General features: G+C 34.6%; 1 protein-coding gene across 1 annotated transcript in view; it reads left to right on the top strand.

Annotated features, from left to right (window-relative positions):
* Nucleotides 1-1,495, top strand: part of LOC144252872 (DNA polymerase alpha catalytic subunit-like) — a 94,912-nt gene extending 93,417 nt beyond the window's left edge. The window contains 2 exon segments of the mRNA XM_077794940.1: nt 251-373; nt 1,406-1,495. Of these exon segments, the coding sequence (XP_077651066.1) occupies nt 251-373; nt 1,406-1,495 (213 nt within the window).
* The last annotated feature ends 23,792 nt before the right edge of the window (nt 1,496-25,287 follow it).

The raw sequence follows: 25,287 nt of genomic DNA, 5'->3' as shown, positions 1-25,287 counted from the left end.
ACTTCTATCTGCAATGGATGTATCTGTGCAAGATCTTTCTGAATTCTGGAAACTTTGGAGTCTATATATGCTTGCTTCCAGGAGGTTAGGGCATCATAGACCTTGGAAGACAGAGTATTTTAAGGGCTCTTTTTATTTCAGGGATATTGAGGGGTTCTTTTTCTCATTGGTGATCTAGAAAGATACCTAATGTAATTCTTAAGCATCTGCAAATATTGTTGTTTGTCTTTTGTCCTTGTGTGGCCTGCAGTATGACATTCAACAGAAGGCTTTGAAGCTCACAGCGAACAGTATGTACGGTTGCCTGGGATTTTCCTACAGCAGATTTTACGCCAAACCACTGGCTGCCTTGGTGACATACAAAGGAAGAGAGGTAAATCACGTAATCATATTCACATCTCCAAATATTAGAGTATTTTTAACTATATATTTTGTAGTGTGGGAGAGACAAGTTTGCTCCCTAGTTATCTAGATTTAAATACCCACTTTTTAGAAAAAGTTTAAGACATAGGCATTTAAATAAAAATTTATTCATTCATGGGTGGGGGGTAATTATTGAACATCTATGTGCCAAACTTTGTTCTAGTCACTGGGGATAGAGAATTAAGCAAGAATATAGGTCTCTGTTATTGCAAAGCTTGTATTCTTCCTAGGATGATGGGGGCAGGGAGACATGTTTTTGAGGCCTGGGCGATTATGAAGAAGATACTTTGGTTAAACAAACAGTAATTAAATGAATACACAAACATTAAAAAACTAAGATATTAGGACAGAAGTAAATGCTCTGCAGATAATTAAAACAGGGCAGTGGCCTAGAGAATGTTTATATGACTAGTTTAGATTGGTCAGGTTAGGCCTTTTTTGAAGAGGAAACATAAGGGAGCTAGTTTTTGGTACCGAGTTTAACTATCGGTATTTGTGAGGGAAAGGTGGGAGTCAGGAGGAAAGCCAATGTAGCCTTTTACTAAAGGATTAAGAGTTCCATCTTGTATGTGTTGCCTTTGAGATGAGTAATAGATCTCCAGGCATATTAAGTAGGCAGTTAATTGGGTGTGTAAATTCAGAATTCCAGGAGTATGTCAGGCTGGCTTTATGTGGATGGAGAGTATCTGCTTTACAATGATAGACCAGATACCAAACACATTTTAGGTACTATGACTTTATGAACACTATAAACTTCATCTGTTTAGTACTATGTACATGATTATTTTTGATTTGTAAAAGAATAGTTATGGTAAATATTAAATTCATTTGACTACATTAAACTGCTATTTCCTGTCAGTGAATGTAAGACTACTCATTCTTTTTTTTTAAAGAGAGAGTGAGAGAGGAGAGAGAGAGAGAAAGAGAGAGAGAGAGAGAGAGAGAGAGAGAATTTTTAATATTTATTTTTTTATTTTTTTAGTTCTCGGCAGACACAACATCTTTGTTGGTATGTGGTGCTGAGGATCGAACCCGGGCCGCACGCATGCCAGACGAGCGCGCTACCGCTTGAGCCACGTCCCCAGCCAAGACCACTCATTCTTAAAGGTGGTAGATAGTGGTTCTGGGTAGAATGCTTGTATTGGGGTCTGGGCATGGAATACTCTAGAGCAGGGTTTGGCAAACTATGCCCTGCTGGGCCAAATCTAGCCTGCCGTCTATTTTTGTAAATGAGATTTTATTGAAACAGAGCCAAGATCATTCATTTATGTATCATCGGTGACTGCTTTTATGTGGTAATAGCAGAGTTGAGTAGTTAAGATAGAATCTTGAGGCTTAGCATAGACAGCTTTTACAATGTTGAGGTAAGTTCCTGTTATCCCTAGTTTTTCTAATGTTTTGAACATAAAGCGATGCTGTACTTTGTCAAATGCTTTTTCTGCATACACCATGGAGTATTATGCAGCACTAAAAAATGACAAAATCATGGAATTTGCAGGGAAATGGATGGCACTAGAGCAGATTATGCTAAGTGAACCTAGCCAATCCCTAAAAAACAAATGCCAAATGTCTTCTTTGATATAATGAGAGCAACTAAGAACAGAGTAGGGAGGAAGAGCAGGAGGAAAAGATTAACATTAAACAGAGACATGAGGTGGGAGGGAAAGAGAGAGAAAAAGGATATTGCATGGAAATGGAAGGAGACCCTCATTGTTATACAAAATTACATATAAGAGGTTGTGAGGGGAATGGAAAAATAAACAAGGAGAGAAATGAATTACAGTAGATGGCGTAGAGAGAGAAGATGGGAGGGGAGGGGAGGGGGGGTAGTTGAGGATAGGAAAGGTAGCAGAATACAACAGTCACTAATATGACATTATGTAAAAATGTGGATGTGTAACCGATGTGATTCTGCAATCTGTATTTGGGGTAAAAATGGGAGTTCATAACCCACTTGAATCTAATGTATGAAATATGATACATCAAGAGCTTTGTAATGTTTTGAACAACCAATTAAAAAAAAGATAGAATCTTGCATGGTCAGCAAAGCCTAAATAATTTGCTGTTTGGCACTTTCAGAAAAAAAAAAAAGTTTTCTGACCCCTGCTTTAGAGTCTATATCAGCTCTATCCAGTAGGATTTGAAGGTAATGAAACGTTGTCTATCTGTACTATCCAATACAATTGTCTCTAGCCATGAAACCTGTAGCACTAACTGACTGAAGAACTGGAATTTTTAGATTTATTTAATTATAATTAAAATGAACTTAAATAGCTGCATGTGACTAGTACTACTTTATTGGATAGTGCATATCTAATTATTATGAAACAAACATCAGGATGTTTAGAGTCATTCTTTTGTTGGCAGCACTGTCTTGGCTTAGGGCACAGCAAGGAAGGGCAAAGCTTTTATTGAATGCCAGTGATATGTTAGAACCTATTTGCATTGTTTTATAAAAACCACTAAGAGTCTTTTGACATGGGTATTAATGTCCCCTTTTGCAGAGGAAGCTAAAACCCCAAAGAGGTAAAGGATAACAAGTAGCTATTTTGAATTTGAATCATGTCTTTCTGATTATCTTTTATGGAATTAGGTCTATCTCCTCCATATCAGAACATCTTTCATGACTGTGGTTCTGCTTTATATTCTGCCTCTTAGTTCTAGAAGGTCATCGTTTTTGATATTCATCATAAGACATAGACCTTTTTTTACATTAGAAAGATATAGATGTTTTAGGGACTAGTTGAAGTGAGAGAAGGATGTTTTCAGTTTCTTAGGCTAAGTTTACTTCAAAATTATTTAAATTTTATTTCTGTATATGTATCCAGTGGCTTCTGATAGAATACCATCTTATTTTTATATTTGGAAATGCACTCACTATGCCCCAACTGGGTGATAATACATGGGTTGACTATGGAGATTGGATCAGGTTACTCTTAAGTTTCTCATGAGAGGCAATTTACTCCCTTGACAATTTACTCCCTTGGAGAGTGCCTCTTGCTGTTGGGAAATCCCTGTTGTTACATTTTCTGCATTGGCTCAGAAATCCACAAGCTTAAAAGGGCACTGTTGATAATGATAAGCCCCAAATTTGTCCAATAATCTCCCCCACTCCCCTAATCCATTGTATTTTAAGGGCAATATTTTGGTTTAGCTAGATTTTTAATAGGGAGCTTAAGCTCAATTTTTGTTTTTCTGTTATAAAAAAAATATAACAACAAATTTTTTTTTAATTTTATTTATTTTTTAGTTTTTTTTGGCGGACACAACATCTTTGTTTGTATGTGGTGCTGAGGATCGAACCCGGGCCGCACGCATGCCAGGCGAGCGCGCTACCGCTTGAGCCATATCTCCAGCCCCAACAACAAATTTTTACTAAATAAATCATTTAAAAACCCCTACTCGACTCACTAAAAAACAAAGAATTTCAGACAAATGCATAAATAATCATGTGATTTGAATTCTTTGTTTCTGTCCCTTCCCCCCTTATTCCTTTCAGTAAATCATGATGAATATTGCACCTATGGGAAGTAGGTCTTTAATATGAGGTTAATGAGAAATAATAATTATACAACTCCTCCCTGGAAATATTCTAGAAGATTCAAAGTCCTGTACACAAATTATTTGCTAAGATAAAAATGATTGTTAACGTATTGGTGGTAATTATTAGCAATAGCAGATGGAAATAGTCTATGTGATAATCTCTCTTTGTGTTTGCTAGAATTTTTCATATGTACTGTTAAGGCTGTGATTTTGAAGCATCTCTTAGTTATTAAAGGGATAACAATAGGTAGGATAAAGTGTAAAATGAGAGTCCTTTTAAGGAGATTTTGGAATACTTTCATAACTTATTACATGTTTTTTTTGGTGATAAGATGAAATGGACAAAAAATAATAACTTGAAGAACTTATTAGTAGTTTGCTTTTAAATTCCTTAAATTAAGGTTAGAGCAGAAATTAATTAGAAGGAAACCTGATGGCATACCTTTGCAAAAATAAAAATTTGCATTTGGAGATGGATTAATGCATAGTCTGGGAGTCCTTGAAGTTCCCCCTTCCTTTAATTTTTTAAGCCTATTTTTTGTGTGTTCAGTTTTGTTGGAATCATGCATGTTTGGCTCTGGTGAACTAATAATTTCTGTAATCAAATATATTATGGCTACTTGAGTACTCAGTAATTGCAAATTGTACTTTAAAAATAGGTTTATAATAAAAGTGCTAATAGTTGTGTCAAATGGGCATCAATATTGTCTTTTCACAGGTGTGATCTTTCATCCTGAAACTCTCCCATGATTTTTAATTGCTCAGCGGTAGAGGATTAATGATTAAGAAATTGTATGAGAGACCTTACAGTGTGAAAAGTTATTTAAGAATAACGGAAGTTTGTGTTTCCAGAGAATATGGAAACATTGTTTATAGACACTCAAAAGTGAATCACTACAAATGCCATCTGTATCTGTATTTGTTCTCAGTGTATTGAGTAGAACATAAAAAAGAAATTGGGTCAGCCTACAGCACTAAGTGGGCATGTATATTTAAACTATAATGAAAACTTATCAGTTGTCAAGTGTCTGGTGTGGTAATTGAAGTGATTGTTCACTAGATGGCTATAGACACCCTAAGATCATTAATCAATTAAGTATTTTATTCTGTGAACAATAGCGAAGGCCATTTAGTGACTTAAATCTGTCCACATTTTAGACTTTTATTATTCATGAAACTATTAATAAAAGGTTAAAATTGTCCAAAAGATTATAATCGTCTAGTCTATTTAGTGTTTAAAATAATGATGATATTTGAATTGCAAGTTTTATTCATGAGACTAATTATTTAACTTATTATAGTAAGCTAATGCTTCTACCAAGTAACTAATATGTCTCTGACCATGGAGGCACAATATACTATTCCCTCAGTCACAGTACTAGAAGCTGATCTAGAGAAAATAAGAAATGATTTTGATATATAATTTTGCTTCTTTGAATTTGTTTTTTTTATTAAGGGATTTAAAACTTACTATATATTTATAAGCATACTCATTGCATAATCCTTAGCATAATGGTTGTATTTGTCTTTATGGAATAATTAGTACTTACTGACATTGGTATTGTTTTATTTCTGCATTCTGTTATTTCTGCACTCTTGAGAAAATTATTTTTGATTTGGATTTCTCATTGCATTTTCAAGTGAGTGTGTGCTCTAATATTTGGGCGTAGAGTCCATGCATTTTCATTTTCCCACCCAGTAAGCTGAAATGAGTCCTTGCCAGCCTGTTTGCCAACTGACTATAGCTTACAGTTGTGCTCAGAAATGAAATTTGTTCATCTAGAAAATGTGTCCAAATCCTTACATGCAAACATTACAATCTTGACTAAGGCTTTCTGGGATCCTCTTGGTGATATGGGAGCACTTATCAGGAGCCTTGGGAATGGAACTGGGACAGAAGGCTCTAGCCTTTGTTGATGTCAGTGGTAAAATAGAATCTTATAATTGTTAAGGGAGTCCTCCATTTTAACCTAGAATGTAGGTGGAGATTTTACTTTTCCAATCTTTTTTTCTTAAAATTAGCCTTTTTCCTTTAAAATTAAAAGTAGTAAAATATTATAGAGACAACTAAAGACCATTTTCTCCGTACCTTCTATCATTTATTTTTTGTCTTCCTCTAAGGTAACTACATTCTCAGGGTTGATTTTGTTGTTCTTCCCTATGTTTTTCTTTTCTTATTGTTTTCCTTTTTGTAAGGTAGGAGTATGTGTGCAGTTTAGTTGCCACAGAGATTGAGTGACCTGAAAGGCCTGAAACACATATTGTCTACCCTTTCAGAAAAAGTTTGCTGGTCCTGGTCTAAAAGATAATCATGTGTAACAGAAGAATAACTCTGGTTTTGAATATTGCCAGGCATAGTTGGTGAAATTGAGGAAATTAAAGGTAGGAAGAAGGAATGAAAACATCTTTTGGACATAAAAAATACAAATTTTGAAATTTACTCATTCTTTGATTGTTGTATGTGAACATCTTATCAATCAAGTACAGCACTAAGGGGAGATCTGCGAATACTGAAAATTTTATGTAACATTTTGTATGTCGTGCCTATGTGTGCATTTTTGGGGAAGAAAGTGCAAAGCATTTAAGAGATTCTCACATACTTGATGTGAAACTGGTAAAGAACTGTTGCTTTATATATATATATATATATATATATATATATATATATATATATATATGCCTTAAAAATGTATGCTTTTGTCACCTAAAATAAAGAATTCACAGACCAGACCCATGGAAACCACATGAGTGGTAGGAATGCAAGTTCTCATTCTGTTTCTAGAATTGTAATAGTCACCATTAAGACCATTTTTTATTTCAACTGGCCTATTAACATTTTGATTTTTTAAATACAAGATTAATGTGAGATTTTTTTTAAAGAATATAATGAGGGCTTAATATATTTTAGCAGACATATTTTATAAAAGAAAAAGTAATATCCTTTTTCAGTGGTCATAGATTACTTATCATTTTTTTTAATTTACCACTTTTGAAGTTGTTTATAGTATAAAATTCAAGACCAAGGAAACTTCTATTCCCTTTAATTTTTTTTTACTTGTCAATGGACCTTTATTTATTTATATGCGGTGCTGAGAACTGAACCTAGTGACCCAGACATGCTAGGCAAATGCTCTACCACTAAGCTACAACCCCAGCTCTATTCCCTTTTTATTGTCATATTTCAGGAACATTTAGATTCTCAATTCTTTGCATTTCTTCAGATCTGATAATGCAGTAGTATTCAGTTTTATTAATTTGTATTCTAATAGCTCAGAATTTGTGGTGATTCAGATGGAATAAGTTGAAGTACTTAGTACAAATTAATAGTTATTTTAGAGGCTTGGTTCTTGTCATATGTCATTAAATTCTATAGAAACAACTTCTGCAGTCAAGTAAGTGGCATTTTAACTGCAGATCATTTATATTGATGAACTTGTACTAAGGAACATCTCCATTTTCTTGTCCATTTGTCTCTATCCTCTCTAAAAATTGATGAGAGTGATGTTGCTAAATATCAAGATGAGAAGAAGAAGCTCCACTTGGGAAACACCCCATGGAAGTCCAGTCCAGGTTATGATAACTTAGACTTTAAATAATTTGAGAGAAATGCAGTGACCAAAAATTAAATAATGCATACATATTTATTTTTATATATACTTATTGTCATAATGCATAATCATATAATATATATATATATATATATATAATAGTCTATTATATAAACATATAGTCTTTTATTATAACACTGTATTACATTTATAGAAGTAAATGAATTACACTTAGACCTGATTTGAAGTACTCTTTATACTTGAAACTATTTCTTTCAAAATAGCCAAAACTTTAGACTTGAGACAAATTTAGCATGACCTTATCCTCGTGTCTTAATAGTTGGAAACTAGCACCTCCAAGATATCTGTAACATTGACCTCTGTGTGTCCTTTAGGGTTTTGGACTTTGAAAGGTCTAAGTTTAGGTGGACATAAAACAGTTGATGTTAGAGACAGCTGGGAAGAGAAAGATAGGCTCAATTCTTATCTTAGATCTCTGTGAAATGGGCTGGGATCTGTGTGCATAAGAGAAGAAAGCTTCATCAAAGACCATTTAGACTTATTTCCCTTGTATTTACTGAAGTTTTTGAATATATTTATCTCATCTGAGCTTGGGGAAATTCAGGCATGGGCCCATTTGCAATGGTGATACATGTCTCTGTCAGAAAAGGAGCAACCCTCCCTCCCACATTATACTACTAGATGTCAGAGGTAGTAGGAGATGGTCCTGGGGTTATGGGTTGTCTTCTCCAATCTTTCAGAATCTTTTGTCAGTACTAACCTTCAAAGTTCTAGGGCCTCCTTTCATTAAGGAAGATGGGATTTCCTCACTCTCAATCTAAATTCTCTCGTGCTCTTCCTCATAGTCACACCACCCTCCCTTCACAGTCACATCTGAGACTTGCTTCCTCTTGCATGGTTAAGGAAAGAAGATGAAGGGGAAGGTCAGAAGTTCTTTTTATAGGCTACTCTCCCTTTGGGTTAGATTACAGTCAAGACTGGAATGGACTCTACAGATGCTAATTTTCCTTTAGGTTGAACAAGGGAGAGAGTGAGTGCCTGTCTGCTTCAGACGTTCTGCTTAATATTGCTGCATCTCTTTGTCCAGAGGACCCTAGTGAAATGTACCATATTAGTATTTTATGTAATTACAGATGTGCCTCAGTCTTTTGTATTTATTAAGTATTGGACTAAAATGACCTCCCCCCCAAAAAAAATTCTACATAGAGGCTCATAGTTAAAACTGTAGTAAATTACATGCTGACCTACATCTTGAACAGATATATCACTGATTTTCTAGTATTACAGGACACAGTAAAGTAGATTTGGCATAATTGGGTGCTTTATACGTGTTTAGTACTTAATGTGTAAAGTCATCTTATAAGTTGCTCAGTTCAGAAACCTTACCATTTTTCTTTGACTTTTCTGTTTGTCTCAAATTCATAGCCATCTGCCTCTCTAGATGAATGTGTCTGTATATCAGAATCTAACTTCACCTGGACAGCTCTACTACTGTCTCTCTAGTTCAAGGTATCATCAACTCTTGCCTCAATTATGTCAGTAAAATCCTTAGTGACCTTTGTTTTTGCTCTTTTCCCTTCAATCTACTCTCAATTCGCTATTTAGAGTGATCTCATTAAAATGAAAAGTCCCATCTCCTTCTGCAAAATGTCTTTAATACCAAGACCTTATAAGATTTGGCTTCCTGTTACTTGTCTGACTTTGTCTCTTTCTTGTCTTCTCCATCTTCACTCTGGGCTTTCTGGGCATGCTTCCACCTGGGCCTTTGTGATATCCACTACTTATTTTCACTTCCATATATCTCATACCTCACTTCCTCACCTATTTTCTTGTTTTATTCAGACGTCATCTTTTCAAATGAGGCCTAGCCTGAACACTAGTCTTAAAATTGTAAGTTCTTAACATCTCCTAATTTCCTCACTCTCCTTATTTTCCTTAAATACTTATCTTCTTCTACCACACTATATTTTTCTTTCTAATATTGCGTATTTTGTCCACCATATTCCCTCTGGAGGTATACTTCCTATGCTCAGGGATTTTTGTCTTTCTCTCTAATGCCTAGAAAAACACCTGGTCATAATACATGGCTTAATAAATACTAAATATTAACTGAATCATAATATGTGCTTATTAAATATTTACTGAGATTAAGTGTTTACTGAAATATTTATTAAATATTTACTGAATGAATAAATGAACAAGTGAATGATTGAAAGAAGTGCTAATGCTGGACCTTTTACTGGGCTTTATTTTACTCATCTATGCAGAAGTGCTATATGTTAAAGGAATTGAGATTACTTCTGTGAAATCTTTTTTTAAAATTTTTAAACATTATATAATAATTTTATTGAGATATGATTCACATAAAGTATGCCATACAATTCTCATAAAGTATGACATTCACCACTTTTGAGTATATTTAATTTTACAATCTTTCCCAAAGTCCATTTTAGAACATTTTCAAAAGAAGCACTATAATTAATAGCAGTCACTTTCCATTTCTTACTCCGAGCCTCACCAATCCTAGATAATGACCAAACTACCTTTTTTCTCTGCAGATATGTTTGTTCTGGATTTTTGTTGTTGTTGTTGTTCTGGATTTTTATATTGAATCAGAGTGTGTGATCTTTTGTGACTGGCTTCTTTGACTTTACAAGTTTTCAGAGTTCATTCATATTGTAGCATGTATCAATATTTCATTCCTTTTTTTGGCCAAATAACATTCCATCGCATGGATATATGTTGTTATGATGTCACTTCTCAATATTCAAGTATTCTGGATTATAGACTCTTATCAGATATGATTTGCAAATATTTTCACTGTTTCTTTAAGCTGTCTTTCTCTATCTTGATAGTGTCCTTTGAAGCACAAAAGTTTTTATTTTGATGAACTTAAGTTTATCTATTTTTATTTTGGTGCCTTTTCTTTTCATTATATCTAAGGAACCATTTCTTAATCTAAGGTCAAGATGTACTGCTGTGTTTTCTTTTTCATCACAAATTTTAGTAATTTGAGTTTTCTTTCTTTCTCTTTGTTAGCTTGGCTAAGGGTTTATCAATTTATTTTTTCAAAAAACCAACTATTTTGTCAATTTTTTTGGATTTTTTGTTGTTGTTTTAGTTTCATTGATTTCAGATATGATTTTAATTATTTTTCTGTCTTTCTTGCTTTTGGTGTTGATTTGTTCTTCTTTTTCTAGGGCTTTGAGGTATAATATTAGGTTATTTATTTGTTGACTTTCTGTTCTTTTAATGAATGAGCTCAGTGCATTGAACTTTCCTCCTAGCGCTACCTTATATTGTCCGAGAGGTTTTGATATGTTGCATCAGTTTTCTCATTTACCTCTAAGTATTTTTTTAATTACATCCCTGATTTCTACTCCTGTATTTTCTTATAAAAGTCTTTAGTTTTAGTTCTTAAATTTAGATCCTCTTTGAATAATTCTTACATAGGGCATGAGGTACACATCCAATTTCATTCTTGATATCAAATTGTTCCAGCATCCTTGGTTTAAAAGACTGTCTCTCTAATCCCCCCAACCCCCTTTGTCTGAGCACCTGTTTTAGTGTTTGTTTGTTTTTTAATCACTTTAACCAAAATACCCGAAAAGAGTAACTGAAGAAAAGCTTATTTGGTGCTGATGGTTTTAGAGGTCTCAACCCACAGATATCCAACTCCTTTGTTCTGGGCCCAAGATGAGGCAGCACATCGCAAGGGAAGGGCCCAGCAGAGGAAAGCTGCTCAGTTTATGGTGGTATCAGGAAGCAGGGAAGGATGATAACAGGGAAGATGCAGCCTTGTGGAACATCTTCAGTGACTCACCTTCTCCAGTCATGCCCCATGTGCCTGCAATTAGCATCTAGCCAATCCCTTCAAAGTAGGATGGACTGATTAGGTTAGAACTTTCTCAATCCAGTCATTTCAGCTCTGAATATCCTTGCATTAACAGCAACTTTCGGGTGACACCTCATATCTAAACTATAGCAGTACCCATGTCAAAATTTAATTTTAAATTTGAGGATTTTGTTCCAGACTCTGTAGAGGGTTTAGTTCTCTTCATTTAAACATTTCAATCAGAAGTGTTGGAGACAGATTGTTTCTTTCCCAGGCTGTGTTTTCATTAATGGGGACCCTTGTAGTAGCAACAATTTTCTGAAAGTCTGTTTACTTGGGGAAAGCTTTCAAGAAAGACACATAATCTAATTCCCTGCTTAATGTTTTACTTGCTTTTGTGAAGTTGTAAATGTCAGAGTCTGTACTTGTGGCTTGCTTTCCCTTTCTTCAGTCTTCTTGTCCCTCCTTGAACTATTTTTAATTCTTATTTTCCTCCAAAGGAGCTTTTTTGAGCCTTAATGGAATTTTAGAGCCAGGGCAATTACTTGCACATTTGCATGGCATAATGTGGAGGGTAAGCACTGCACAAATTTACAACCAAAGCCCTGTTCCGATCAAATATATCCATTGTCAACCAGCTTTCTGGCATGTGCTGTGAAGGTAACCAGGCCAGCTGGCAGTCGTCTTGTGGCTTGAATGCCATGTTGGACCACACAGGTACTTTTTCATCACAGGCTATTAATCTTAGAAGCTGAATTTTTAATCTTAGAAGTTGGAAATTTTTTTGGTGGAGCAGGAAAGTGGAAAATTGATTTTCATTGATGCTGTTCAAAGACTGACAAGCGTTAACTATAGAGTGTACATAATTCAGTTTGTCTGCTTTTTGAAGTCAGTCAACTAAGTAGTAGTGAACCCCTGTGGAGGCTTGTTACCCCTAAAACACAGATGTAAGTTAATCATTCCAATGCCTATAATGTGTGCATATGATCCATACAATTGCTCTCATAATGCCACTTTCCAATTAGCATAATGTACTTTTTATGCTCTTTTTTAAGACGTATTTCAGTTGGATAATAAATATAAAATTTCTTTAGAATTGTAAAATAGAGTGATCAGTTATCCTGGGATTGCTTTGGAGGACACAATGTATCAGCTTTATGTACCTGCTGAGTGCTAGGAAGTATGCTGCTCCATCAATGTAGTAACCTTCTTGACAGTTCTTAACCAAACATTTATATGTAAAATATCTTACTTTTGTGATTGTCTTTGGGTCTTTTTCCTGATTTCCTTCCCTTCAGGTTAGTAAATGATTGAACTTAGCCAAACACTAATTATCAGAAACTTCATTCTTCCATGGATTCAGTAATCTTCAAGGAAAGTCTCCAGCATGTCCTCCATGCTGTAATTGCTGCTGGCAGTGCAAAGATGAAGACAGTCCCAGTTTTGTCCAGCGACTAGACATTACAAAGTCATATTGTTTATAATTAGTAATTCCATCAACAAAAGCAATCTCACATAGCATATGGTATACTAAGAACATGTAATAGTCAACTGTTCATTAAAACAAACAAAACTTAGTACCTACTATGTGCTAATGGAGTTTGGCTTCTTTTTTCACCTATACGTTGAATTTTTTATTATTATATTTAAAATGGATCTGCACAAAATTAGTATCAGTAATTAAATTGCTTTTTTTAATTAACAAACATAAAAATAAAAGGAAAGCCTATACTTCAAATTATTTCTATATTTTCTAATCTCCACTTCTGTTTAATGGTTCAGGGATCAAACTTTAAATGTTTGTATTTGATCTTGGCCTGTGCACCATGCAATAGATGTTTATTTGCCTTACCTCTGGGATGATACTCACCTACATGTTTTTGCAGTTATAGATGGGTGTATGTGAGGTGATGAATATTTTTAACAGAATCTTGGTATGGAAACCTATTTTTAGTTTATAAGAATGGACAGGATACTCAGAATAAGGAAAAGGATAGTTAAACATTTGACTTAGGCATTCTTATTTGAGAAGGCAGAGGCATTTTGTCCTTTTAATTACTGAAACAATTGGAAATGTGGCGAAGGCTGAGAATATAACTACTATTAGACTTTGTGTTGATGCCACTGATCACTGCTGAGGTAGATTTTCATTATATTGACTCCAGTCATATACATTCTTTGGAAATCTCTTCCTTTCTTCCCCCAAAGCTTGTCAGAATGAGTGACTTTTTGTTAACCCAAATTCATTCCATTCTCTACATACGTGAAAATTTTATATGATCCTATTTTGGTATATGTTTCTTTTCCACAAGCTGCGTGTTATTTGACAGGTGTTCTGAAGCTCCTTGCTTTGGCAATGAACCAAGATGACAGAGCAGTAATGATTTTGAAAGTGTCATTCCCTTCTTGTTAAGAGACAAAAAGTGTGAAGTTATTAATTACTATTCACCAGTGGCATAGAAACTGGTGTACGCTTTAATTGTCTGGTTATACAGTCAGTCTGCATAGGTTATTTCCAGGATAAAACTACTCTAAGAGGAAAATACCATATAACTTCACTTTTTCTCCCCCTGTATCCATTTTTCTCTTTTCATAAATTGTAAGTAAATGGATTGAAGAGAAAGAATTGCTAAAAATTAAAATACTGACCTTTTCTCCCCCGTAGGTTTTCTCCCTTCTCATCTGCTCAGATAATATATTTATGAGTGGCATGGCAGCTTTTGACAACCTTGCATATTTCCTCCTCCCCAACCCCAAATTAATCAGATGCCCAAGTGTTTGCATCTGCAGTGTATAACATTTTACTACACTATTTCCCTACTTTAGCCATGCTGGGTATATTTATTGCTAATTGGAAGAATTTACTTTTGTCAGTGCTGTATGATGGCTCGAAGCGTATAGTCAGGCACATTAAAGGTATATCCATGTCAAATTTAAAAACAAAACAAACTTGCTGGGCTTATGGCATAGGACTGATTAACTGAGGGAAAACTAATAGAATTAGCTCTTTCTGTTTGTGTTTCATCATGTTAGTGAGCAGAGTAAGCCTGTGTCATTTCACCAGATCATAAATACTGTGTAAAATTGCAGTGACCTGAGTTTGGTAAGTTGTAGGAGTTTTGGAAGTTGGGGAGAATAGTTTTTTTGCATATGTATATATTTGTGAAGAAGCTGTTTGATTTTAATCCAGAGATTCCTGAGCCCTGTAGTCATTGTTTTAGAGATGTTGTCCCTCCTTTGAAATTGAGTGCTACTGTTGGATTTTCAGCTTTTTCCTTTTTATTATTATTTTTTTGGTTGAATTAGTTTATATCCCAATATTAAACTTCAATGTGTCAGTCTCAAAAATGTAAACTTTTTCTTTGAAAATTCCCTCTCTTTTGAAAAGCAGTCTGAAATGGAATGTAAATGAAAAGTGAATCACTAATCACATTTAAAAAAGGACAGCAAAGCATGAGTGATTTCCAGAAACAGTTTATATGTAATCTTTGGAATTCTTCTAGTTACTAATTCTTCCTTACAGATTGGGGCTTATTTTTCTGTTACCTATTTTTATTGGCTTTTTTACATTTAACAAAAGCTTTGATGGTTTGAAACTAGTGATGAGGCTGAGTTGAGTAAGGATGGGAGTAGAACAAAAGCTATTAGGTTTCTTTCATAATTTGGATTGTCAGACATTTGTCTATATTTGTTTCAGTATTTTTTCCCATGCTGATGTAGTTGCAGGCAACATTTTCAGCCCTGTGCAGGAGGGTGGTAGGGAGAACAGTTGGGGGTGGGTGGGGAAAGGCATAAGCTCATAGGCTATTAATAATGTACATTGTTCTTGAGACCACATGTAATATTTCTGAGCACTGGCCAACAGGGAAGGGTACGTGTTCTATTTACGTTGGACTGCATGGCATGATGCAATGGACAGCTGATAATTTAACCACAGAAAAAATCTGGATATTTCTTCTTTAATTGTGTCCTGATAGGGCAGAGAAAATAATTTATTTTCAGCAGACTGACTTAGAGACAGTGAAAATATTTAATTCAATTACTGGTTCTTGCCTCATAGCCAGAAATTCTTCAAGTAATATTTGCTGAGTGTGTACCATGGAGGGAAATGGAGACAAATGACATTGCTAGTGACCTGCCAGCTTGAGATGAAAACCTTAGCTAATGATTCCAATAAAACTAGAGCAAGAGCTTGGAAGACAAAACTCATGATTACTTACTAGTAAACAAGGGAAAGGATCTTCTGTAGGTACAAAACCACATGGAAATGCCAGCATTTGCACTGGAGAAGGCCCTAGAATAGACACCAAGGGTGCCATGTTCACCCACTCATTTGTTTTGAGCATGTCATTCTTCCTTGTCAGAAGATGATAGTGTCAGAGGTAACAGTGGGCTTCAGTTACAAAGTCCTTAGCATAGTGTAGTCCTTCTACTATTGTTTCTTAGAACTACCCAGAGGAAGCGTTTGAGCAAGGTATTGAGCACCTACTAGGTAACAGGCATGGTTCTGGTATTGGAGAATTGATGGTAAGAGTAAGTATTCAAGGATTTTGTCTTCATGGAGTTTTCATTTTGGAAAGTGAGAGCAATTAATCAAATGGCCAAGTGAATATTTATGCCATTCTGAAGAAAATAAGTGCTAAGAAAAGAAACATAAATTTCTGAGTGCTGATAGCAGTGGAAGGCCCTTGACCTAGAATGAAACAGGATTCCAGAACCCATAGCCCTTGAGTCTGCAGAGTATGGGCTGGAGTTAATTAGAAAAAGTGTTGTAGGACAAGTATTCCAGGATGAAAGATAGCATGTGCAGAGGCCCTTTGGTGGGTAGAAGCATTATGTGGCCAAGGAATATAGAGAAGGCTGATTTAACAGGATTGTACTAAAGAAGTAGGGAGTGATGTGAGACGAGGCTGGGAAGTGGCCACAGTCAGGCCATACAGGCCTTGCAGGCCATTTTTGAGTAAGGGGCAAATGTTAATGGGTTTTATGTGGAGATGAGAGCAATTGGCTTACACTGACATTTTGAGAACATCATTCTGAGTGAATTGTATGGGTCACAGTGGATGAGGGGAAACTGATTAGTAGGTTGTTATTATAATATTTCAGGCAAGATATGGTGGTAGCTTCGCTGATGATAGCAATTGGGGTAGGATTAAGAGAGAAATATCATCAAAACTTGGTAATAAATTTGATGTGGAGTTTTGCATGTGAACAGTATGAAGGTCAGCTCCTGAATGCCTGGTTTGTGCAGATAGATGGATGAGGTGCCTTTTACTGAGGTAGAGAAGACTGGAATATGACCAAGTTTGGGGCAGGGAGAGGGAATAATGAATAGTTTGATCTTGGATGTGTTAATTTTAAAAAATGTTATTAAATTTTTAATTGTTGCATAGTAATTGTACATATTTATGGGGCACAATGTGACATTTCATTACATGTATACAATATTTAATGCTTAGACTGTGGCAATTGGCATATCCACCCCTGCAAGTATTTGTTTGTTTGTGGTAGGGTTCCTCAAAATCCTCTCCACTAGCTATTTTGAAATATTCAATTAAAGGTTTTCACTCATTATTAACCTACTGTGTTATAGAACATTAGAATTTATTTCTCCTATCCAACAGCACCCTGTTAAGGATATGTTAAGTTTGAAGTGGCAGGATATAAACTTGTGAGTCATTGATATATAAGTGGTAAATTAAGCCATGGAGATGAATGAGATTTTTTTGGGAGAGAGGAGAGAGTGGAAAAAGAATGGGTGTAAGGATCCTCAGCTTGCTGAAGGAGAATGAACCTAAAAAGTAGGTTATAAAAAGTAGCCAGAAAAGTAGAAAAGATAGCAACAAGTGGTGTCATGGAAGCCAGGAAAGAGTGTTTCAGGGAGGTGTAGTAGGCAGCTTTCAGGAAGAGACAATAATGATAGTTTTGAAAATTTTGCACTGAATTTTGCAACAGGGAAGTGATCAATGCCTTCAGTTGGTGCTATTTGAGTGCAACCATGGTGGAAAGGTTGAATTGTTATGGGAAGATATAATTCACAGTTTATAGATGAGAAATTTGAGGCACAGGGAGGTGACTTGCAGAACAACTTTATTAAGTGGCCCAGGAACCTCAGACTCCCTGCTCTAACTGTTCTGCCTACCACCTCTAGGCTCCTGGCTTACCAGCTAAGCATGTAGACTGAGGCAGCAAACATAACTCTGTTCTGCCTCTGTTGTTTCCCCAGTGGTAATCCATGTCTATTTAACCTCTCTTGAGCCTTAGCTTCCCTCTTTTTAATAATGGTATGTACCGGGATCGTTGAGAAAATTAAATGAATAATGGGTGCTAATGCCTTGTTGCATGTGTGATACATAGAAAGTACTCAGTAAATGTTATCTAGAAAATAAACACATTTTGCTGTTATTTCTGGCCTGAGAGCCTCTCTTGCCTCCAATTATGTTTTTATTTTGTTCGAGGGCTGTATAGTCTGCTTTTTGTATGCTGTTTACCAAATTATTTTCAAGTTTGTGTTTTTACTTTGCCATTTCTTCTGCCTTTGTCCACCCACACCGCAAATTTCTGTGCACAACTCACTTTTCACAACTCACTTTCCATGAGTGATTTAACCTGATCTTCCTCACTCTCCAATTTAATGACATCAGGTTACGTTTACATTCATTCACTCTTACAGGTTAGATTTTCATGAGTTTGATATGCTTGTTCATTCCATTTTCTTAAAACAGTTTCAGGGGCTGGGAATTTTTTTTTAATCTTTCAGTAACATCTAATAGAATGCTTGAAAGTAGTGGGCACAAAAGGGCAAACACCAAATATTTTTATATTAAGAAGAAGTTCTTTCCATTACTTTCTTCTCATCCCAGTTCTAATATCCTGTTTTCAGTTAAGTCCTGCCAACCTATCTTTGAAATATTTTGATTATCCATTTCTCTTCATTGATACTGCCACCCCCATGATAAGGTCAGGCCACCATCCTCTGTGACTAGGATCACCATAGCAGCCTTCCTCTGGTGTTTCCCTTCTTCTCTTATCCCTTCTAATATAGTCCCAATAGCAGATGGAACTCTGTTATAAAAGTATAATAGCATCTGCAAGCCCTTCAGTGGATCCCATCTCAGTTTACCTTGGAGTCCAAGGTGTTAATTTGTATCATCTCACCTTTGTGCTACCTACCTGCTGACCCCTTCACCCACATCCCTGCTTTAGTTCAGCCACATGGGTCACCATTTTTATTGTATTCTGCACACATATTTAATTCTTTTCCTCCATAGAGACCTTATGCATGTGGTTCCTTTTGTCTGGAAAACTCCCCCCCCCCGAACTTTGTGCAGGGTTTGCATTTTTCAACTCAGGTTTCAGCTTATATGTCACCTTCTTTTTTTAATATATATTTTTTAGTTGGAGATGGACACAGAATATCTTTAATGTGGTGCTGAGGATCGAACCCAGTGCCTTACACATGCCAGCAAGTGCACTACTGCTGAGCTACAGTCCCAGCCCTTCTATGTCACCTTCTTGGTGAAGATCTCCCTGACTACTCTTCCTAAATAAGTCCATCCAGCTCAACACCATTTCTTATTTTCAAATTGACTTTTTTTTTCATTTTCCCACAATTTTTATAAGATAAAATGCATAAAATAGCAAATACCTGCGTACACATCTCCCAGAATTAACATGTTGAGAGTTTGTCATAATTGCTTCAGATTTTCCTTTAAATAAAAGAACATCATGGGCTTGGGCTATAGCTCAGTGTGCCTATCATGTGTGAGTCATTTGTTTTGATCCTTAGCACCACATAAAAATAAATAACATAGGGGCTGGGGTTGTGACTCAGTGGTAGCACACTTGCCTAGCATGCAAGAGACACTGGGTTCAGTTCTCAGCACCATATACAAATAAATAAAATAAATGTCCATCAACAACTAAAAAATATTTTAAAAAGCAAACAAACAAATAAATAACATAAAGGTATTGTGTCCATCTACAACTAAAAACATTTTTAAAAAAGAAAACATCATGGATTGTTAGTCTCTTGTGTGTAAATTCTCTAGTTTCCTCCTTCCCTCTAAGCAGGCACCTATTATGATGTTGATATATATCTTTCCTTTTTATATGCTTTTGTTACCTGTTAATGTGCCTACTTTATGTAAATGGCATCATATCATATTTGAGCTTACAGCTTTCTTTTTTTCATTCAACATTATATTTTTGAATGATATTCATGTTGATATCAGATCTGATCACTGATTTGAACTGCTCTATAGTATTCCTGTGTGGATATTTTACAGTTTATTTATATTCATTTTTACTAGAGTTCCTACACATTGTAAGTACCCCCCCCCAAAACTGGCAGAATTTACTAAAATAAATGACTTATTTTATAAACACTTAAAAATTAGATATTAAACCAAAGAAAGATGACTGTTTTTGCATTTCTCTGTCCATGTTCTCTTATGCATTAGCTTATTAATCTTTATTACATCCCTGTAAGATAAGCCTTTTTATCATAAACATGGCACAAATAAAGGAAGTGAAGTACAGAGAAGTGAAGTCATGTGCCTAAAAGGTTTAGGAGGTGTAACAATACACCTTCCCCTGAAGCTTTAAACTACAGACCTCCTAAAAAAGGAACCAATGCTTACTCTAAATTTGCTGAAGTCAGAGAGTACATATGTCTTTAGCAATGAAGGACAGACTTGATATTTTCATGTGAATATAAAATTGTATCATAAAGAATTTGTAAATTGGGAAATGAGATTATTTTCTTCTTCCTATTAAATAATGATTGAAGAATGTTTTAAAAACTAAAATTCATCTTTATAAAGAGGCTTCATATGAATTAATATGAGGAAAAAAAATGAAAAACAAGATTTATAATCAACCATGGGAGGGGTCCAATTTGTAAAGAACAAAAAAGAAAAGTGTTTTCTACAAAAAGAACTTTAAAATATTGCTATCAGTAACAGCAATTCAACAATGTATTTGAAAATAAATTTTAGGCAACTGTGTATGTATGATATCGAACAATTTCTCATTATATAAATGTTTTTCCATCTGACCATATAATGTATGTGCTTTGGGGAAATAAAATTCAAAAACTATTTAAATACTAATTTCACAAATAGATTTTTCTTGTCACTGAAGTAGATAGCCACTTTAAATTAAAACAGTGGCTTAAATATGGTCTGATATTGTGTTTTATATTCCTAAAGAAAGTGATAACCTTAAGTCACACTAGTCCAGCCTTATTTCTTATGATTCTCATTCCAAAGTAACAGGAAATTGAACTTATTTTGAGTGAGTACTAATTAGTACTAAAATACTAAATAGTATCATGAAAATCATGTCTCCAATACATGTCCTGAATGTATAAAGAATTTCTATTTATAAATTATTTTAAAATTCTGGTTAGAGAATGGGCAAAGGACTTACCTAGATATTTTTCCAAAAAAAGGGCCAAAAATGTACTCAACACCACTAATCCTTACAGAATGAGATGTGCATGGTAGCCAAAAGGTGGAAGGAATCCCAAGAATTCATCAATAGATGAGCAGATAAACAAAATGCGGTACATATATACAAAAGAATATTGTCATCTCTTATATGTAAGCATCACTGATAATGGTGTTGTACTAAATTTTCTTCCAGTTTTCTTCATAAGATGTAATTTATTCTTTTATGGTTGATAATTTTTATGCTTTTATTATATTTTATTTTTCTGTGGTGCTGAGGATCAAACCCAGCGCCTCACACTTGCTAGGTGAGAACTCTACAAGTGAGCCACAAGCCCAGCCCAACAATGTTTTTGTATTACTGATAAAACTTGCTATTATGAACATTCTTTTGTGTAAATTACTTTAACAATATTTATTGAACATCTACTATGTGCCAGGTACTGTGATTTTTTGTCCTAAGTAGTTTTACATGACAGTAAAGCAGAATTCATTTTGACACAATGTACACAAATGGAGCATAAATTCTCATTCCTTTGGGTGTACATGGTGCTGAGTCACACCAGTACTGTAATTATACATATATACATAAGCTAACAGTGTCTGTTTAATTGTAATGTCCTTCCCATCCCCAATGCTTCACCCCTCCCTTCACTCTCCTTTGCGCTATCCAAAGGTCCTTCATTCTTCCCTACCCCCACTCCCACTGTGGATCAGCATCCATTTATCAGAGAATATATTCAGCCTTTGGTTTCTTGGAATTGGCTTATGTCATTTAGCATGATGTTTTCTAGTTCCACCATTACACCTGCAAATGACATAATTTTATTCTTGTGCATGTCTCTTGGTAGACTTATGCAGTTAATTACTGTGTAGTACATATTCAGGGATAGAAATGTTTTGTCATCAAGTATGTATATCTTCAAGTTTAAGAAATAATACTAAGCAGTTTTCCAAACTAGTACAGATTTTACTGCTATTAGAATACATAAAAGATCATGTTGCTCTTTGTACATATTTTCAATTATTAAGTTCTGTCATATATATGTATGTAATGGTATCTTGTGGTTTTAATTTGTATTTCCTTGAGTAGTAATAATGAGATTGAATATATTTTCACTGGCCATTTGGATAAACTTTTGTGGAGTTATTAAAATTCTTCCCCATTTTAAGTATCTTCTCTTGGCTTATCCTTCCATTCTACACTTCTTCTTGTTTTTCAAATCTGCCACGCTTGAATTAAAACTAATAATATTCCATATTTATGCCAAGGATTATAGTTTTGTTGATTACACATGGGTGGTTTCCTTGTAAAAATTATTTAAAACTTTAAAGTACGTAGTAAGAGAGAGTAACTGCTGTCCTTAAATAAGAATCAAAACTAATCAATGAGTTTCTTTTCTCACTTCAAGTGCCCACGCACTTTCCTTTAATCTTTTAAAAGCAGGAGGGACTACCAAAGAGTCATGTGGGAGAAGGAGATTTTCTGGAACCATCCAATCTCATTTCCCTCCACAAGTGCTACTAATTTCCATTGATTTCAGCTATTATCAGAGCACTTTCGTCTACTTTCAGATTGCTTTTGATTTTTCAGGTGTGATTCCAACAAATATTGTTCACTGAAATTTTCTTCTCAAACATTTTTAAAAAGCAAATGAATTTTCTGCTTGACTATTTTGTACTTGCTTTCTTTTGGGGGAGTTCTGGGGATTAAACTCAGTGGCAATCAATTAATGAGCCACATCTCCAACCCTATTTTGACTTTTCCTTCCAAAAGAGTCTCGCTAATTTGCTTGGTGCCTCACCATTGTGGAGGAATCTGGGTTTGAACTTGTAATCATCCTGCCTCAGCCTTTTGAGCTGCTAGGATTACAGGCAGACCTGGCCTAATTTACTTCTTTCGATTATGTTGCTTCAGAGAGCCTGTTTACACTTTTTCCATCTAGTTGTTTTAGTAAAAATATTAAATAAATGTCAGAATAATTATTGTACATACATTTTAGGCACATAGTCAAGAAATTTATTTGGTGATTTCTTTCTTTTTTGTATAGTTTGATTTTGCTGTCAGCACTGAAAACTGAACCCAAGAGTGCTCTACCTCTGACCTGCATTCCCAGTTTTTTGTTGTTGTTGTTTAATATTGAGATAGTTACCCATTCTGGCTTCCAACTTTCAATCCTTATGCCACAAGCCTCCTGTGTTTCTGGAATTAAAAGGATATATTTGTTGTTGTTGTTGTTGTTGTTGTACATGCTCTAAATTCCTCACTCTCTGTGGCATTATGATGCTCTTTTTAAATTAATTTTGATTGCTGCCTTTTTTCAGGGGAAGGAGATGCTGTTGGAAAATATGTTTTTTCATTACTTGTAATTTTTCCTTTATGAAACAGGTTACATAAAAGCATCTTGTAGTCCTTGATTCTTGCCAGTTTATCTACAAAATTTAGAAGATGTAATGTCACACAATAAATGTTCAATGAAAGTTTTGAACAGGTGACTGTAAAAGGCAAGGAAAGTGTGTCCATAGATTTCATGGAAAGGGTTTTTACTCTAATATTAAAAAAAAAAACTGTCCCTAATGGTTCTAGAAAAATCACATACTCATAATTTCCTCCTAACGTCTTAGATGCTGTTTTCACTCTAATTTATGTAGGCAAATAAATCTGGAACCATGGTGAAGAATCTGTATACTGATTTTACAAACAGCTCTTACTGTTGTTTCCTTTACATAGTACTTCCCTACATTCTCATTGTATTTCAGTTTAAAAAGGTTTTAGGGGAAGTGTGATATGGGCCATGAATAATTCACATGATGATTGAATTCTGCATATTCCTTTCCTCATTTGGAAATTTTTAGGAGACTTAAAACTTCTTCAAAATCTCATTCTGGTTGAATAAATTATATGGTAAATTTACTGGTATCTGATTTCCATAGTGAGATAGTCAGGATTATTTACATAAATAGAAAAAAAAACTTTGTATCCACACACCACACATTCATTCTTGTACAGACATAAATATGACTTATGTTAAGAAATTGGCTTATGCAATTATAAAAGCTGAGGAGTTGTAGGATCTGCAGTAGGCAAGCTGGGGATATAGAAGAGGAAGAGGGAAGATATGTTCCAGTCTAAACATCAGACAATTCAAGATCAAAGAAGAACTGATGTTTCAGTTTTTGTCCAATGGCAGAAACAAAGCAGAAAAAGATGTTTCTGTTCAGGTAATCAGGTGTGAGAAGCTCCATATTACTTACTCAGTTAATCATAATATTTTGTTCTATTCAAACATTCAAATTGGGTAAGAGCTACCACAGTAAAAATGGTAATCTGCTTTCACACTCTACTGATTCAAATCAGTCTCATTAAAAAATCACCTTCATGTGCATCATCTGAATAATATTTGACCAAACATATGGGGACAAGTGGCTCAGAGGAATCCATGCATAAACTTAATCACTAGAAATGCACGTGCATGCTTATTCATAAAAAAATTTATTATATTTTCATTTCCTGAATGCCACTGATTGAAAGAAAAGTGAGATCATTTTAAAATTATGTTAGCCACTGATTTAAAGACAAATGAGATCATTTTACAATTATGTTAGCCATAATATACTTAGATATTTTTTATTTATATATACACACAAGTCTCACTCTGATTATTGTATCTTCATCTCTTAGATATAGCAAAAAAATTACCAAATTTCAAGGCTTTAAACATAAAACTGTGTAACCAAAATCTGGTATTTTCTCTGCAAGTAAGAAATTTAGATATTTTAATGATCAAATCTCATCATTCTGTGTACAGCTTATATTAATTTCTTCATTATTTTCTTTATTTTATGTTGTTTATCATTTGATTTTGAGTCATTAGTATTTTTCATCCTGTCTAATTAGAAAATGATAGACTAAAATCTTATTAGAAATGAGACAATTTAGTAACATGTTGTGCTAATTTTAAAACAAAATTAATCCTTTAATTTGCCTTAGGATCCATGTTTCTTATTTAGAGATATGAAGCATAATATTTTATTGAATATTATACATTATATTATGAATTGTGTACATTGTTGTATCTTTTTATTGCACTCTTTTATATAAAAAAGACATTCACACTACAGTTGATTTCCTAATATAAGAAAGATATTTTGATTTCACTGTGAAGCTATGCATTTCATCATTGCACCCTCTGTATACAATCTTGTTTACATTCTATATAAAAACACAATTTTATATACAAAAGTCACAGTGCAATTAGGCTCCTATGTGGAAACAACCAGAGTCACCAAACCAGTGAGCTATATCCCAATTTCTTTTATTTTATTTTTTTTAAATTTTTAGACAAGTTCTAAGTTGCTGAGACTGTCCTTGAACTTGTAATCCTCCTGCCTCAGGCTTCTGAGTTATTGGGATTGCAGGCATGCATCACTATGCCTAGCTGAATTTACATTTTACAAATAAATT

The sequence above is a fragment of the Urocitellus parryii genome, unplaced genomic scaffold, assembly GCF_045843805.1.
Source record: "Urocitellus parryii isolate mUroPar1 unplaced genomic scaffold, mUroPar1.hap1 Scaffold_62, whole genome shotgun sequence".
Classification (NCBI taxonomy): domain Eukaryota; kingdom Metazoa; phylum Chordata; class Mammalia; order Rodentia; family Sciuridae; genus Urocitellus; species Urocitellus parryii.
This window is presented reverse-complemented; position numbering and strand designations above follow the sequence as displayed.